This window comes from Stigmatopora argus, chromosome 4, assembly GCF_051989625.1.
Source record: "Stigmatopora argus isolate UIUO_Sarg chromosome 4, RoL_Sarg_1.0, whole genome shotgun sequence".
In the NCBI taxonomy this organism is placed as follows: Eukaryota; Metazoa; Chordata; class Actinopteri; order Syngnathiformes; family Syngnathidae; genus Stigmatopora; species Stigmatopora argus.
The window spans coordinates 13,422,836-13,439,204 of NC_135390.1; the positions used below are offsets into that span (position 1 = coordinate 13,422,836).

The following is a 16,369-nucleotide window of genomic DNA, read 5'->3' on the forward strand; positions in this document are numbered from 1 at the left end:
ACTGGCAGCACCCCCATTACAAATGGATTGGATGTCTATTGCTGTCAATGGCAGGCAAGAAATAAAAACCTGATTCTAAACAGCTCCAAGAGATTTCAATATCTGCGATATTAATGGCATCCCCGAGGCAATTTGGGATTTGTTTTTAGTGTATAAGTAGGGGGCTGCTTTCCCATGGATTTGACAGGATGTGTTATTTATTTCCGAGGCCCGTTCATCTTTCATACTGCTCAGTCAGCACTGAGCTTAATCACTGTTAACGCCAGTGAAGCTGGGTCACCTCGTTATCGCACAATATATGTCACATAGGTCGCTCTAATTGTGATTTACTGTCTTCACAAATTGCGTCAGTCAGCAAAATCTGAAAGTGGATCGGACACAAATGTACAACTAAAATACAAGAAAGTTTATAACGTTGTCTTACCTTCAGTACATTTGTAGTGAAATTTACATATGCTTGTATATGCACGCATGTCTGCAAACCTAATTAATTCACCCCAATTATTCTACCACTGTAATCACAATGGGCTTCAAAGGAGCCAGCCACACAGTGTTCTTTTATTTAGTCTCTGCAACAAACATGGTTATGATTCTTCAAAGAGTACAACCAAAATCAATGAACAAAATAGAACACGTGAATGCTACTCTTGCACTCATTAACATGGATTCATGTTAAGAAAGGATAAAGTAGCAAAGGATAATGAAAGAAAGGTGAAAACAAAGCAATTGCCACATACTTGTATCCTCTTTATTGGCATGTGTTCAACCTACACACGCGCAAAACATTCACGCAGACTTAGATTTGAAATCAAATCAACTTCAAAGCGAAACTTAAGACCTTCAGTTCCTGTCATCACGGCCAACTGAATCAAATGAAAACGTCCACTTTCAGGATGAAACAAAGAACATACATCCTTGGCCAGTTCAGTGACGGAGGGCAACCTTTGGCAGAATAATAGCCTTTTTCCAGACTTGTAAAACTGTTTTAACTTGGTCTGCATTGCACATTTCCATCCGAGCTGTCCTCGTCATCGGAACCTTCCGGTCCTACGTTACGCAATCCTGTGATACGATAGCCCATGTTTTGTAGCATAACCTCCAAGGGATCGGCGTTCATTCGCCGTTGGTTGGCCTGAGCAGCACCTTCCATGTCCTCTACTACACGGCCATTTTCACTCTCAGTCTACAGGGAAGACAAAATAATTATCATTCAAAAGTTTTGCTATTTCAGTAATGGAATGTCTTGGTTGCATTGTCTAGCCTGATACTCGGACGTTTGGTCGACCGGACGTTTGGTAGAACGGACGTTTGGTCGCCAGGTTGTTACTGCTGAAACCAGCTCTCAAAATTATAATCATGAGAGAGAAAGAGTGAGTTTAATATCTAAATATCTAATATCAAAATATCAACAGTAAACTCTCTGTTGTAATTTGACGGCGAGCGAACCCGGCGACCAAACGTCCGGTCAACCAAACATCCGGTCGACCAAACGTCCGGTCGACCAAACGTCCGGTCGACCAACCGTCTTTCGACGAAACGTCCGGTCACAGTCTAGCCTAGCATCTATGCTATGCTAAACCTGAAGACAGAATTCATACATAAACCCAAGAAAACATTCATGCATAAACGCAAACCATTTATTACCTCTGGTCTAGGGTTCCATAATCGGATCACGGGGTCAATCCCACTTGATGCCAACGAGCAGTAGCTGGGGTGGGGCTGCAAACAGTTGACTATGGAGTTGTCTCCCTGCATGATACGCACCAGATTTGTTGTCTCCTTTTCCCATATAAAGAATGACCCATCGTCTGACCCGCTGATGATGTACTGGCCTTTGCTGTGTGGGAAAAGCTTGGAGTCAGAATGGGAATGAACTCCGTATTACGCAATACTAGCATGCCATCAGAGAGGAGTTTTAAGACGATTGTAAGGTTTTACCACCGACCTTCCGAAGAAGTTGGCTTCTTTAATATCCGTGGTTGTGTTGCAGTGACCACAGTATCTACGCTTGTAGTCGAAAGTCTTCTCTCGAAAATACAGCTCATCCTCGGAGATGTAGTCATAACGATTAAATACATGGGATAGGCTGGAGTTGTTGGAGTCCTGATCTCCTGTTTTGGAAGAATAACAAACAAAATAAAAACTCATGGAAAAGAAAAAATGCCTTGCAATCAATTATAGAATTGATAAAATTAAGCACATCTAAAAACCATACATATATATATATTTTAAAAATTGGATTTATGTTATTTTAGGCTACTTAATAAAGCTTCAGATTTAAGGTGAAAAATCTTGATATCCATCAAATCTCAGATTCTACAGCTGTAGATAAAGTGCTATAGTATATTAAGCCCATTCCATCAACAATCATACAAAAACAGGTTTAGTCAGTTTGCCCACCTGTTACCATCTCTGTATAAAAGGCCTTAATATCTTTATCCAATGCGTCACAAGCACTGCTGTGAGCCTGGTCCGGAAACTTTCCTTTGAAATCATCGAGGCATTGTAGCGCTTCGGACACATACTTGAGCTCAAAGAGACATCTTGCAAGCCTGAAATGAGCCTTTAAATGTTCTGGATTTATATTAAGTGCCGTCAGACAGTCTTTTAGAGCGTCGTAGTGATCTCCATCCCTGCAAAAGTCACGAACAGAGTACGAAATGACTCTTGTGGGTGGGAATATGGCCTCACTGCTCCAGATAAAAATGACTACCATTTCCGCTTCATGTAAGCTGCAGCCCGATTTCCGTAAAGCACGGCGTTGCTGCTGGATTGATTAATTCCTAAAGAGTACAGTTGGATAGCCTGGGTCCAATGCTGTTGTGCAAACGCATCATTTGCTTGTTGTTTGATCTTTTCCAAATGTGGCGGGAGATCAGTGGAGCTGCAAAAATAAAATAAAAAAAGTAGAAAGAGCATTTAGTGTAGCAAGTTTTATATGTTCTCGCTCATTTAAAAGGACAATGATTGGTGGGATGTTTTTCAATTAATACCGCTACCTTAGTTGCATCTTGTTTTGTGTATATCGAACATGGGTGGCTGGCAAATGAAGTCCGTTGAGCCCGTAGGCTGTTTCCACTTCCCCCACTTCTTCTAAAAATCAAGTCACAAACAATACAATAACATACATCTAATGTTTACATGCTCGCATACACTGAAGTTTCTAGCTCCAAAGGTTTCCTCCCCTTTCTGGTTATGACAATTGACATTATTCTGGGGAGTGTTTCTGCCCAAAATGTTCTACCACTAGATTATTTTTTAACTTTTTGATAAGATCACTCAAGTACTTCCTTTCAAATAAATCTTGTATTTAAAATAAGTTTGGATATGGTTATAAACGACTGGCTGGCTGGAAACGTGTAACGACCTGTGCATAGATCTACTTACCTGATTGCCACGCTTGTCGAAGCAGCAATGTGTACGGCTTTTGTGTACTCGTCAGGTCAAACAGATACACCTTAAGAAGAGTCACATATTGAGTATTGATTTGTGACAACAAGTCAGGTAAGATTAGCTCTACCTGTTCTCCACCCATGTTGACAAGTAACTCAGTTCCATCTGGACTGAAAGTGACATAAGTGGAAACCAAGACCCTCAAGCGGCTATTGTAATCTCTCAGTTTCCATGGCAGGTGACCTGCAGCGGATTGGATAAGATATGTAGGTGCTATTTTATGCTGCTGTGTGGATGACAGTCAAACATATACATGATGTGATGGCTCAATGAGTACTAAATACCTGCCACATAATACTGCGCGGCTCCATATGGAATGCCAAAATCAGTTTCCAAGAATGTACGCACAGCAGACGTCTTGAATTTTTTCATAGATTTCCTGTTTATGGAAGGCGTGAATATATATTAGAACCAAGTTCGCTTTAGATTAGGAAACGCCCACCCACCTAGAGTTGTGAATCATCCGGATGTCATAGAGACGTACAAAGGGACCATTGGCTCCAACAGCCATGTAGTTGTTGTCCCGTGGGTTGACAGCTAAACACTTGGCTTCCGCGAGTTGACCACAAAACGTTTTCAAGTCAATAATGACCTCGGAGCGTTTACTGCTCTCCCTTAAGTCGTATTGCCTGTATGCGCAAAAGAAAAACGAGCCAGGGGGGAAAAAAATCAGCACACATTCTCAAGTGAATTGACGGATTTCATTTATTTACAGGGTTCCTACCTGATGGTACCGTCCTCAGCAGCGCTCCAGAAGGTGTTGGGCCACAGAGGTGCTGTGGCAATGCGTTTTACCCTGCTGGTATGATCAGAAAACATATGCACGGTTTCCTTCACGGTCAGGTCATGAACATGGACCTTAGTGTCTGCAGCACCTGTTATCAAAATTCTGTCTCCAGAATGAGGGAGGAACTGTGTGGAGACACAAAACATCCAAATGCAAGTGTTGTATTTTTATGCCATATTTGGATGCTGTAATTTTGTAATTTTCACATATGACTGAACCTGTTTTACTAGTTTTATTAGTAGTCTTCCAATATACAGACGATGAATGAAAAGACTCTTAGTTCAAACTTTTACGCTCGTCACATTACGAGTCACCAACATCCATGACAACACGCCATTCATTCACTCAATAGTCATCACACCACTCTTACCTTAACTGAGAATATGTTTGCTGAATGTCCTGTGTGCATAGTAGTTAGCTTCTTGAGTCTGAATGGATCCCAGATGATAGCATGTTGGTCATCAGATCCCGAGGCCAGCAGACTGACAAAGGTAAAACAGGAGTATATTCATTAAACCAATTTTAAAAGATGTTTGCATATAATCCGGAAAGCCTTCTTTCTCGCTTACTCTCCATTTTGATTCCATTCCAAACAGTTCACGCAGCCAGTGTGGCCCTGCAAAATCACAAGAACAAGAGAAGATTACACTGTCTCTCACAGAACAGACTACTAAAGGGCCAATAACTTCATTTTAAGAGGGCCTTTTTTTCTGCAGAAATGTGGCACTTGCTTCAAACAGGTCATGTTTTCACTGTTGCACGTTCATAAAAAGATATCGATGTGTTGATGTTTTTATTAGAAATTTGATTAGATATTTTCTTGGTTGGGCGGCTCGGCAAACGAGTGGTTAGCCCATTGGCCTCATAGTTCTGGGGTTGTGGGTTCGATCCCAGGTCGGTCCTCACTGTGTGGTTTGCATCTTCTCCCTGGGCTTGCGTGGGTTTTTTTCCGGGTACTCCGGTTTCTCCCCACATTCCAAAAACATGCATTGTAGGCCACGTGGACACTCTAAATTGCCCCTATGCATGTGAGCGTGAATGGTAGTCCGTCTCCTCGTGCCCTCCAATTGGTTGGCCACCAATTCAGAGGGTGTCCCCCGCCTGTTTGGGACAATCTCCAGCATCCCCTGCAGAACCTTGTCAGGATAAGCGGTTCCGAAAATGTATGAATGTCCCAGGTTACATTAACCACCCTCTCCCGCCCCGAGAGTAACAGCAGCTACATCTGTCTGCAGAAGTTCCCCATCTTGTGGAAGACTTCCTGTGTGTGGTTCCAGCTTTATCCAACTCTACAACGTCTTTTTCTCGACTCTGTATCCGTATTTGCTACCACAACCAAGATGGCGCCGCTCAATTGGCAGCCGGTGGCGGTAGCTCTGTCCGCTCTTGCTCGTTTTGTGTTTTTCCTGCTTTTCTGTCTTAATTATTTAATTTGGTGATTCTTAATGATCCCATATACTTTGCTTTGCATTTTGTGATTTTGATTTGTAGTTCTGCGGCCTTTGCGACTGTATTGTCTAACTTGTTACTATGTGTAACTATGCCTTTCCTGTATCTGCATTCTCACCCTCTTGCTACTGTCACAATGAAATTTCCCAAATACGGGATGAATAAAGTTATCCAATCCTATCCAAGAACAAAGTTTACTGATGGATGTTCCAAGACTTATTGCGGCTTACCTTAAGCTCGGCCTCCAGGCCAAGTCTTTTGATTAAGGGGTCTGTCACATGATAGAATCGTTGAAAACCTGACGTCCTCTTGTCCTAAAGTCACATGAGCAAAAGAAACCAGGATCACTGAAGACTAGAGCATTTCGTTTTTCATTGTTTTTGCTAGATTACCTACTCACCTGGATCTGCCTATGCACGATATCTCGGGTGATGTTGACATTAGACATGATTTCAACACGAAACTAAAATTAGGTGTTGTGTAAGGGGATGCGCGTCTCAAACAGATGACATTGAAGTAGAGGTGGACTTATTGGCATCTATATTGCGTTTACACGTTCATGAATACAGCCACGGGGCAGACTTGATTGAGAGAGGAGTGGCAAACACTGTCTTGCTCGCGTCAACAAGGAGTTTCCCAATAGCTTTAGCTCTTAGGCTAATGCAGCACTCCCCAGAGTCCCAAAATCCACAACATTCTTCTGCAGCACCACTCTAAACATCGAAAATGTTTCTTCTTCCAGATCATGGGACCAATTTAATTGAGCTGTCGGGATTTGGGCTTTGGGGTTGTGTCTTTTGAATAATTGCATTAGCTTATTCCGTTAGCGCATAGCCAAGCAAAACATCGCCCGCAGGAAACAATTCTATGCAACCTTTTGGTGACAACTTACGACTGCGAAACCAGCCTCGCTGTCCTTCCTTTACCAACAATTCCAAACTCAAAGAATGTCACCGTCACCAACGTCACAAATGACATGCTCAAACCATGTATTTTCCCTTTGATGCAAAACACGCCTACTGTGTACCAAGACCCTGAACATAACTTATTTGGTTCCGCTTCATAAAAGCAACACTTCCGGTTTAATTGATCTATTCACCATAATAATAACGAATGAATCCTCCTCTACAAATGTTAGTACCGCAGGTGATGAGAAACGATGTTTTCCTGACTGATAAACTTGTATGAATTAATATTATATTACATGGTAAACAGTAAAAAAAAATCAAGAGTATTGTTTGCATATTTACAGTAATTTTTGTCCAATCTCTGTGAACTGGGGCGCGTGACGGCGGACGTCTACTGCAGTCAATGGCAGCGACTGAGTTAAAATGTGCACTAACTTGTTTATTCGTTTAAAACACGTACGATTGATTTCGTGTGTGTTGAAAAATACAAATTTAGAAAAATATCACATTTGCGACGAAGGAGGTTGAATCACTAATTAGTTTTTGCCAATACCTAACACTTCATAAATAATAATAACAATAATAATAATAATCACATTTGCGACAAAAGAGGTAAAATCACTCATTAGTTTTTGCCAAAACCTAATGCTTCAGAAATAATAAAAATGATAATAACAACAACAACAACAACAATAATAATAATAATAATAATAATAATAATAATAATAACAACAATAATAATATCAACAACAACAGCCATAACAATGCTACTACTAGTACATACTAATACTACTAATGATAATGATTATAATTATAATAGTGATAATAATAATAGTGATAATAATAATGATAAATAATTATTTGTTGTCTTTGAAAACTGTTTTTTTTTTGCAGTTTTGATCATGACCCGAAATGATGCTGTCCAGCAGGTGACGCTATAAGTCTCAGCAAGCGCTCTTTAGTTTTCCTCGTCCGCTTTGTGCGCCATCAACGCGATGCATTTCGGCTCATTGGCGGAACAACTGCCTCCGCAGCGGATGTTTGTGATTCGTCGCTCTACCAAAACCGAGATTTGCCATTTATGTTTTGGATGAGGAGCGAAAGGTAACTAACGTACCGACGTGATGCTTGAGAACGTCGCGAGGCAACTTTTGTACGATAAAAGCAATCATTTTCACCCGGATCTTCTCAAACGGGAGTACCATCTGTACGTGATGTTAGCTGTTAGCATATAGCCGTAGCAATTTGGACGGAAACAGATTGGTCATGGATTAACAAGATTAAATTGGTTAACGGCGCCGCGCATCACAATTTATTGTACTTTATGGGGATATTTTGTTAGATTGGAGCAAGATCGTTTTGCTTACGTTATAGCTATTTAGTTAAGGCAGAATACTTCCTTGGAAGAAAGCTGGAAATAGTCAGGTACGCGTGTGGTTATTGTGGTTTGAGTCTCTTGGCTTTTTTTGTTTGACTACTAGAGCACACGATTATGAATTAACTCGTTAGAATCGAATAAAGAGGATTATATTAATGCAATCAGATCGCTGACTGCGTTTAATGATGAGGAACGGCAGGCATTATTTATGTTGCGTGCTCTTTTTGAAGTCTTTGGGGAGGGCGATGGTGTTTTGAAAACTGATTGTGTAACAGTACAGCGTGTTCGTGTTGTTATTTTCGTTCCTTGCCTGTGGAGTGATCGGGTCACAATTAGAGCCAAAGCAGCTGGGGAGTGCACTTGATGGTAAACATTAGTCAATGTTGAACTGTTTGTTGGCTGTGATCCAACACGAACAAGTCTAGTTTGTTCCCTATTTCGTGGGGTGAAAAAGTAATAACTCTCATTATTTCAGGTCTCAACGTGTATGGAATGACAACCTCACAGCGATACATTGAATCCAAAACAGCTGGTAAGTTCACTTCTTTCGCGTTTAATTTTGTTGACAGAGATCCTCAAATGCAATAGTCCTTCCATCTTCAACCTTCAAAGAATACATTTAAGTATTATCATTTTTCTAATGTCTTTGGCTCTCTCCCCTTTATTTATTGTCTTAATTGCATACAGCACGGTTTGCTGACATGGAGTGGCACACGCCGGACATGTCAGAGAAGTTCCAGAGTCGACTTTGTCGGCGGCATGGAATGTTGGACAGTGGGGACACGGGTCTTGGCACCTCAGCTTCTGACAGCACTGAAGGTGACTGTTGCTTATTATTTCCTTTGATGTGCGTGTTTTATTGCGCTCCCGCTTTATTGCAAAAGTCAAACAATTTTCTGGTGTAACAGTACCTTGACTTCTGCTACCGCCTGTCACAAGTCAAGAATTTGAAATAAAAGGATCCTGGGACAAGCACATTGTTAATTCCCATTTATTGTTGGATTTATTCCATTTGGTTCAAGTAACACAATTCTAATTTTCATTTCCCCCCCGCCTTTCTCACAATTGGCATACATGAAATAGCAAATTTGGAGGAAAAAACATTAAATTCAAAGTCCTCCGACCAATGCTCACGTCATTCTTATCCAAATTACATGTCATTAAAAAGGAACACAGTATTTTCTATTGTGCTTTTGAGATATTTTTTGTGGTGTGCCTTGGCTAAGACATTGAGGTCAATAGCTTTTCAGGGAAAATTCCATGATTAATAATTATATGCTTTACAGATTCACTTCTATACCCTTCTCTTATTCTTTTGGTGTCTTTGCATCTGTTGCAATCTGCTGCTGACAAACTGACACTCTTAACCCCGGTGACCACTTCCCGTTACAACGTATCCTGTTTCAGCAATAGGGAGGTGATGATCAATTGGTCGGCTTGTTCTTATGATTTCAAAATGTGATCGTCATGATGCCAAAGACTGTAAAACCATTTCTTATAGAACCCAGAAAATTATTGGTCATCTTCCTTACAGCAGCCAAACAAACAGTATTCCGTGCAAAACCTAAAAGAAACACTGAATATATATCAAATTAGATAAATCAATTAATAATAATATATTTGAAAATAAATCATAACCATCTAAAATAAAATTGTATCAAGATTAGAATGGAAATTCAAGCTTGCTCTCAAATCTTTATTCAAACGCCCCCTTAACAGGGAAATTCTCTGGTGGCTGCATTGCATTTAGTCATACCCTATTTTACAGTGACTAGTAACCAATTATGTAACATAATTCATCAAGGCAGGAATGTGTGCTGAGCAAACATCTCACAGTTTAGTTCAGACTTGTTCTTGTGTGTTGCCAATTTTTGAACCTTCTAGTACTATTTTCCACAGTTGAAAACATGTTTCCTCTTTGTCCCCCTCTTATTTGTATTAATTGTTTGTAAATAGTGTGTTATTAGTGGAACCTGTGTTGTCTTTTCCAACTACATTTGAGCTTCATTTGCGCATGTGATGTGTTGGCGTGAGTGGGAGGAGGAAAGGTGCTTAAATAAGCGTCACCCACAGATCACTGTAACTTGAGAGGGGGGGCTATAAATACCCCTAACCTTTCCTGTGTTTGCCTAGTTAGATGCGTTTACTCAGTGTTGGGCGCAGACTGCTTGTGGACAATACTCTTTTGGGCACGAGGCTTACCCGCTGCGTTGCAGTCAGCTTGGATTCTCCGCGTGATTCATTGTTGCTAAGAAATGCTAGACTCAGACGTCTTTTTGGATTTAAACTATCCTGCTGTTCTGCTAAGCCCTGCTCGGCAATACGATGCAACTGTTACAGTTTTCGAGACTTGATCAGGTATCACAGGTTTTTAAAGCTTAGGCCTATATAATTTAGCATAAGGGAAGTTTGTAGGTTTCGCATTTTTATAATGTACTGTTTAGTGGGTGTGTACATGAATAACTGAGGGTTTGTAGTTTAAGCATTTTTATGATGTGCTGTGTACTGGGTGTGTACATGAATAATCTCAGGGTGTTTCTTGGTCCTTGCAAAATAGTCGTGCGTTTAAGCCCAACATGACACTGAATACGAGTGTAATCAAACCGTAAACCGTAAAAGTATGTTTAATGGTGCAGACATTTGGTGATTTTTGTCAGTGTATTTCAGTTCGAGGGTAGATTATTCAACAACAAAATAGGACACCGGTAGACACTGACTGCTGTCTCTACTAAAATAGTGGGAATAGCCTGCAGTGCTGTACACTGATCCTCTTCTGTACATCTGTATATGGAACAGTGAGATAATTTGTTGCTAATTTTACCCATTTTAATTGGGTTACAGATTTCTGCAGTTCCAGGAGCAGCCCCTCTTTCGAACCCATCCGCAGTCAGATCCCAATACCCACCGCACATGTCATGCCATCCACCGCGGGTGCCCTGGCCTCTAAGCCCTTGGAAGAGTCCAGATCTTCATCCACCTCCAGAACGTCAAGTGGCTCCAAATCGTCGTGTCTCTCCAAATCCGCATCCTCGCCCAACTTGGATGCCGAGACCAGTATGGGAAGCGAGCCTGCTCGGCCAAAGCCGGACAGCATGAGCCGTTATCGAAGCCTCGCCAATGGGCTGGACCACTCACTTTTCCCCACAAATCACACACGGATAGACGAGAGTCAGAGGTTTGAAACACCTGCTGTGGAACCTACTCTGAACCAGTCGGTGTTGTTGGGAAGCCTATGCCCTGATGTGAAACTCCGGTTACAGACTACAGGGATTAAAGACTATTCAGACTGCGCGCCTGAGGTCTACAGAGGCATGGATCATAGTTATAAAGTTCTCCCGGAGGTCAGGCCCGCAACATCCCTCCCTGGAGTTTCCCTCCCCAACGACGCCCCCAATCCCAGGTCCAGCCAGCCCGCGGGTGGTTATGCGAGCCCTCTTAGCCTACAGACGCAGGCTCTATTGAGGGAACATGGGAGCACCAAAGCTTATGATCCATTACGCCAGGAGCGATGTGGGGATATATTGGGCTGGCAGCAGCAGCAGCAACAAAGGCAACAAATGGACAGTATACGCATGCAAGTGGAACAAATGCAGGTATGTTTTCATTCCAGATTAGAAAGTCCACAAACACAAGGGTTTATACCTGTAAAAACAAATGCTGTTGTGGTTTCCACCAAATGATAGCGTTATAAGGGGTCATCACAGTTGTTCAGTTGGAACACCCTTGTTTTTGGAGCGCGAAATTGGGACACAGATCATCATTGGAAAAAAATGTTGAACTAGACGACACAAAGCCTGGAGGCATAAAGATACATTGGCCTATTTTAAAAGCAGGATGTGAGACATACATTAGAAGGATTTGATAATAAATCTCTTCTTAGATATACTTTTAAATGCGAAATGTTGAAATGGTTTTACTTTTGTCTGGGACAAAGCATGGCACATATTGCATATAAATTTAATGGGTTATCATGGTCTTTATTCCCAACATTGTTCTTTTGCAAATCAGGTAGTAAAATCGCTAAGTATTTATGCTTATATTAGTCCCCAAACGCTAGTTGGATGTTGAAATAATGTGTTGACTTAATCTCCTGCCTGGAAAAGACCATACTGTATGATAGAATAATAAAAGGAATGAATCTGATTGTTCCATTTCTGTCTCAGTTGAGTGCTGGGGTGGGCCAGTACATGTCGTTGTACCCCACAGCTATGCACCCTGAGTCTGGCAAGTGGGACACGCTGGTAAAAGCCAGTGAAGGTCTGCTAAAGGAGAAGGAGCTTATTATAGAGCGGTAAGTGTTTCCATTTGTTTTTCTACTTGTGTTTGGTTAACCTTACCCTAACGGTAGCTACTGGGATACATTAGTTTAAATGCGTACACCTAAAATATGTGATTACTCGTCTTAGTCATTCACAGGACATTGTATGGACCACGCCTAAAATTGTAAAATCCATATGTAAAGCACTCTCCCGCTACCAACATCCACCAAAACAATATTAGTCAATTAATTATATTGTAATTGTCAAAAAAATAAGTATCTATTTTTGTAAAATTAGTATTCTTCAGCTAAGGCAACTACGCAAAGATCAAATACTTGGGGATTATCGATTAAATGTGTTTGTAATAGTTTGACCTTTGTGCAGACAAAAGCAGCATATGACTCAGTTGGAGCAACGTCTGAGAGAAAGTGAACTTCAGGTCCATGGAGCCTTCCTGGGCAGAGGGGCTCCTCTTGGGGATATGTGTTTGTTTCGCCTACAGGTTTGTAACTCGTGCCAACCACACTTGCGAGCCTCACGTTGCTATCCTTGTTCTCACATGTCGGGCCTCTTGGTAAATCACATGACTATTGCAGGAAGCTCAGAGGGAGAACGCGTTCCTCCGGGCACAATTTGCTGAGCGTGTTGACTGCGCAGCGATAGAGAAGGCGGACGCCGAGCGCCGGTTGGGAGCAGTAGAGGCCGAGACGCGCAGGCTGACTGACAGCCTAAAGGAGACTTGCGAAAGGCATACAGAGGAGATGAAGAAACAGGAAGAGAGGGTTGGTGTCTTCATGTGTCTTTTGAACATTTGGAAATCAGTCAAAGAGATAACAGCCAGCAGCATGCATCACTTGAGGCTAATTTGTCAAAGCAATCCTTTATTCATTCTGAAACAGCAATAGCAACTTGTTTGGTGTGTCACGTTGTTTTTGGCCTCCTTCCAACCCTTTCACTTCCCACAATGGCTTGTTGTTTATGCAGATTAAGTCACGAGACAAGCACATCAGCAACCTGAAGAAGAAATGTCAGAAGGAGTCAGAACTGAAACGAGAGAATCAGAAGCGCATTGAGACTCTGGAGCGCTATCTGGCAGACCTGCCAACCTTAGAGGACTACCAGAGCCAGAATAAAGAGGTGAGCTGCAGTAGATGGAAAGCAACATACTGTCCAGCTATCATGACCTAAGTTGGGTTTGAAATGTGTTTTGTGCCACAGCTTCAGGAGGCTCAGCAGCAGGCAGCTCAGCTTCAAGATAACGTAAAAGAGCTGGAGGCTTCACTCGAAGCGACACGCTCACAAATTCAAGAAAAGGACTCGCAGTTGGGGGAACAGAAACGAAAGGAGAGAGATCTGCTGACCAACATTACTGAGTACGCATTCACACACAAACACAAAGAACAGTATAGATACTGTGTGCATGCTTCTCTTTGCTTTAACTGCACAAAGAAAGCAACATTGATGCAATGCTTCTTTCTCAGTATGCAGCAGCGGGTGCAACAGGGCCTCGAAGATGGAGCGCGACTGCCCTCTCTGGACATCGACAAGCTCCGAGGCGAGAACAATGTTTTAAGAGAGGAGCAGCAAAAACTCAAGAAGGTCTGCCTCGTTTTTTTTAGGAGTATCCAGAAATGACATTCCCATTAAGATTGTGACCTCAACAGTTGTATATTTTTCTTTCCAGGTTATCGAGAAGCAACACAGACTGATGACTCAACTCGATTCCCAGATCAAGGTAACTGACTACTTGTTCCTTGGAAATAATTCTGCAAGTTGTGGATGTCTCTTAACTTTTGATCTGTTTGCCCCCCTGCAGGATTTGGAAGTGCAGATATCCCAAGAAGAGAGCACTTCTATAGCTTTAAGAGAGGATGTGTTGGCCAAAGAGCAGAATATGTCTGAAGTACACACTGCCATGAAAGAGGTTACTAATATTTTCCAAAATCGATACGTTTTTCCCCCCCTAATCACAGAAAGGCTACTTCAACGTAGGCCGACGCTTAACCCATTTTTTTTTTCTATCAGCTCTCCTCACAAAATCAGGACCTGATGGATCAGAACTTGACCCTGCAGGAGCAGATGAGTGAGCTAGAACAGAAGAGCCCAAACGAGGCTTCCTCGACTCTGCAGCCATCGGGCGCTCGCCTGACACAGGGACTCCACAAGGAGCTCACTTCCTGCCTCAGTGACTTGCGCTCCTTGTGTAGCATTTTGACCCAGAGGGCTCAGGGACAAAATCCTAACCTCTCCTTATTGTTAGGTCTGACAGGTAAAGCTAAATGAAACATTCATAGTATTGATTTAGGTGACTCAAAGTACTTCGCTTCAATGTTTTCCCTATTTGCCTTGACAGCACCCATACCTACGGGGGAAATCGACGAGGACTTGATCAGTGCAGAGGTGTTACACAAGAAGCTGCTGGAAGCGCAACAGCTCCGTCGTGATGTGGAGGAGTTGCGTAACCTTATACTGGACCGCTACGCACAAGACATGGGCGATAACTGCACCACGCAATAGCTTTGACCCGTTCCACCTCAGGAGCTTGACTGTCAAGCTTGGTTACCGAAAGTCTGGATCCTGAGAGGATTTTAAATTTTCTTGGAATGCGGACAAAAGAACGCCTAAATGGCTTTTGCTCATTCTGACTGACTGGATGTCACTTCGAGCCTGCTAACAGCACAGTCTTCCCATCCTACTGTTGAATTCAAGCTTTTTTCAGTCCAAGGGCTAACAGAAAATAATTTACCTCTAATACTTGATCCTTGAATATGTTTTCTATTATTATGTTAATGTAATATACTATCATTTACCAAACAGTCTTAAACCCTTTTCCACTCTAAATGGATAGTCCTGCATGTATAAAGCTCCCTGAAATCTAATTTATTTAACTTTAGATTTCCCTCTTTGGGGAAAAGATCCAAGAAGCGGTTGACAGTCAACTGAAATAATGTTTTTGACATAGAGATGTTGCCCCTATGCCATTATTTAAAATGGTGACAAGTGAAACATCTGCTTTGTTGTGTGGTAGAAGACTTTGTACCAAACCAGCACTCTAGACCGTTGGGCCTTCGTTTGTTCTAACTACCAAAGAAAGCTGGTCAATGCAGTAATAAAGTCTGCGTGTTTTGACTCCCCCTAGCAAACCCTGTTCAACCCTTCCGTCCACCTCTGCTGTAGACCTGGTTGTCACAAAACACCATCAGGTGCCTTTCATTCTATTTTGCGGTAACATTTCCATTTATTTTAGACAAATCAAAAGCTGCTCACGGTTTGCTCTTCCAGCATGACCTTTCTCCCAGAGCATCACCTATTAGGATATAGTCCATACATTCCCTGACTCTGAATGTAGCAGTTGTAGGATGGTAGGTGTCTCTGCTAAATGTGTGGCGTTATATATTAGCCCATGGAAATCTTTGGCATGTACATTTTTAGGTTGATATAATGGCTGACTCGTTTAACATGTGTGTGGAGAACAGTATTGACCTTCAGTATTAATTTATTCTTGTCTGCATCGAGAGTGGACATGAAGTGGGCCTTCTAATTTGTTGTCGTAAAAAGTGGCTTCACATTTACATCGAGCAAAGGTTCCATGAAGTGTTATTGTTTCTACATTGTGATCTGATGTGAGTTTGAGTGGGTGTTATTTGGAATGTGTCAAAAGGGATGTTTAAATCCTACGTGGTACGCATTGGGTTGGCTGGATCACCCCAAAAGTAATTCACAAGTGTGTTCAATGGATTTTTAAGCTTTTCTTGACAAAACAAAAAGCCATTTCACATTTAAAAGGGAATGAAAAGAGACTTTTCATACACAAATATGCAATAATTGTTCAGGACGCAAGCCATTTCATGGGACCTTTTGACCTTAAATGCACAAAATTGAGCTTTTGAAAGTCGGGCTCTGCATGCCTTAACATCTTGAAAAACATTTTGAAAAAGGGAAATGTTTATGTTCATACCTTTTGTCCTTTTTATTGCCCTATTTTAGAAATAAAGATGTTCAATTTTGCTCTGTCTTGATTTTTTTTGTCCTGTTCTATGAATTCTCAAGAGTATTATGATCTGAATGTCCATACTATATATGACATTGACATTCGATTTGAGATGCAACCAAAAAAGAATAAAGAGGGGCTCAA

The 16,369-nt window shown here is 41.7% G+C and overlaps 2 protein-coding genes across 3 annotated transcripts; one reads left to right on the plus strand and one right to left on the minus strand.

The window, feature by feature from the left end:
- Positions 1-529: 529 nt before the first annotated feature.
- wdtc1 (WD and tetratricopeptide repeats 1) lies at positions 530-6,741 on the minus strand. The gene is made up of 15 exons (XM_077599627.1): positions 6,090-6,741; positions 5,920-6,003; positions 4,810-4,856; positions 4,611-4,722; positions 4,178-4,365; positions 3,900-4,082; positions 3,738-3,832; positions 3,521-3,636; positions 3,388-3,457; positions 3,000-3,093; positions 2,714-2,884; positions 2,401-2,633; positions 1,946-2,111; positions 1,645-1,837; positions 530-1,183 (listed from the first exon to the last, which is right to left on the minus strand). The coding sequence occupies exons 1-15, from the start codon at positions 6,135-6,137 to the stop codon at positions 986-988; spliced, it is 1,998 nt and encodes a 665-aa protein (XP_077455753.1). The 5' UTR covers positions 6,138-6,741; the 3' UTR covers positions 530-985.
- Positions 6,742-7,569: 828 nt separating this feature from the next.
- Positions 7,570-16,242, plus strand: cep85 (centrosomal protein 85). 2 transcript variants are annotated; one of them, XM_077599066.1, is made up of 14 exons: positions 7,570-7,701; positions 8,451-8,507; positions 8,663-8,794; positions 10,817-11,568; positions 12,139-12,266; positions 12,619-12,736; positions 12,831-13,016; positions 13,219-13,371; positions 13,453-13,607; positions 13,716-13,833; positions 13,919-13,969; positions 14,051-14,158; positions 14,260-14,503; positions 14,588-16,242. In XM_077599066.1, exons 2-14 carry the CDS (start codon positions 8,468-8,470, stop codon positions 14,749-14,751), a joined length of 2,349 nt encoding a protein of 782 aa, XP_077455192.1. In that variant the 5' UTR covers positions 7,570-7,701; positions 8,451-8,467; the 3' UTR covers positions 14,752-16,242. The 2 variants fall into 2 exon arrangements, with proteins under 2 accessions (XP_077455192.1, XP_077455193.1); XM_077599067.1 differs by lacking the exon at positions 7,570-7,701 and adding an exon at positions 7,846-8,341.
- The last annotated feature ends 127 nt before the right edge of the window (positions 16,243-16,369 follow it).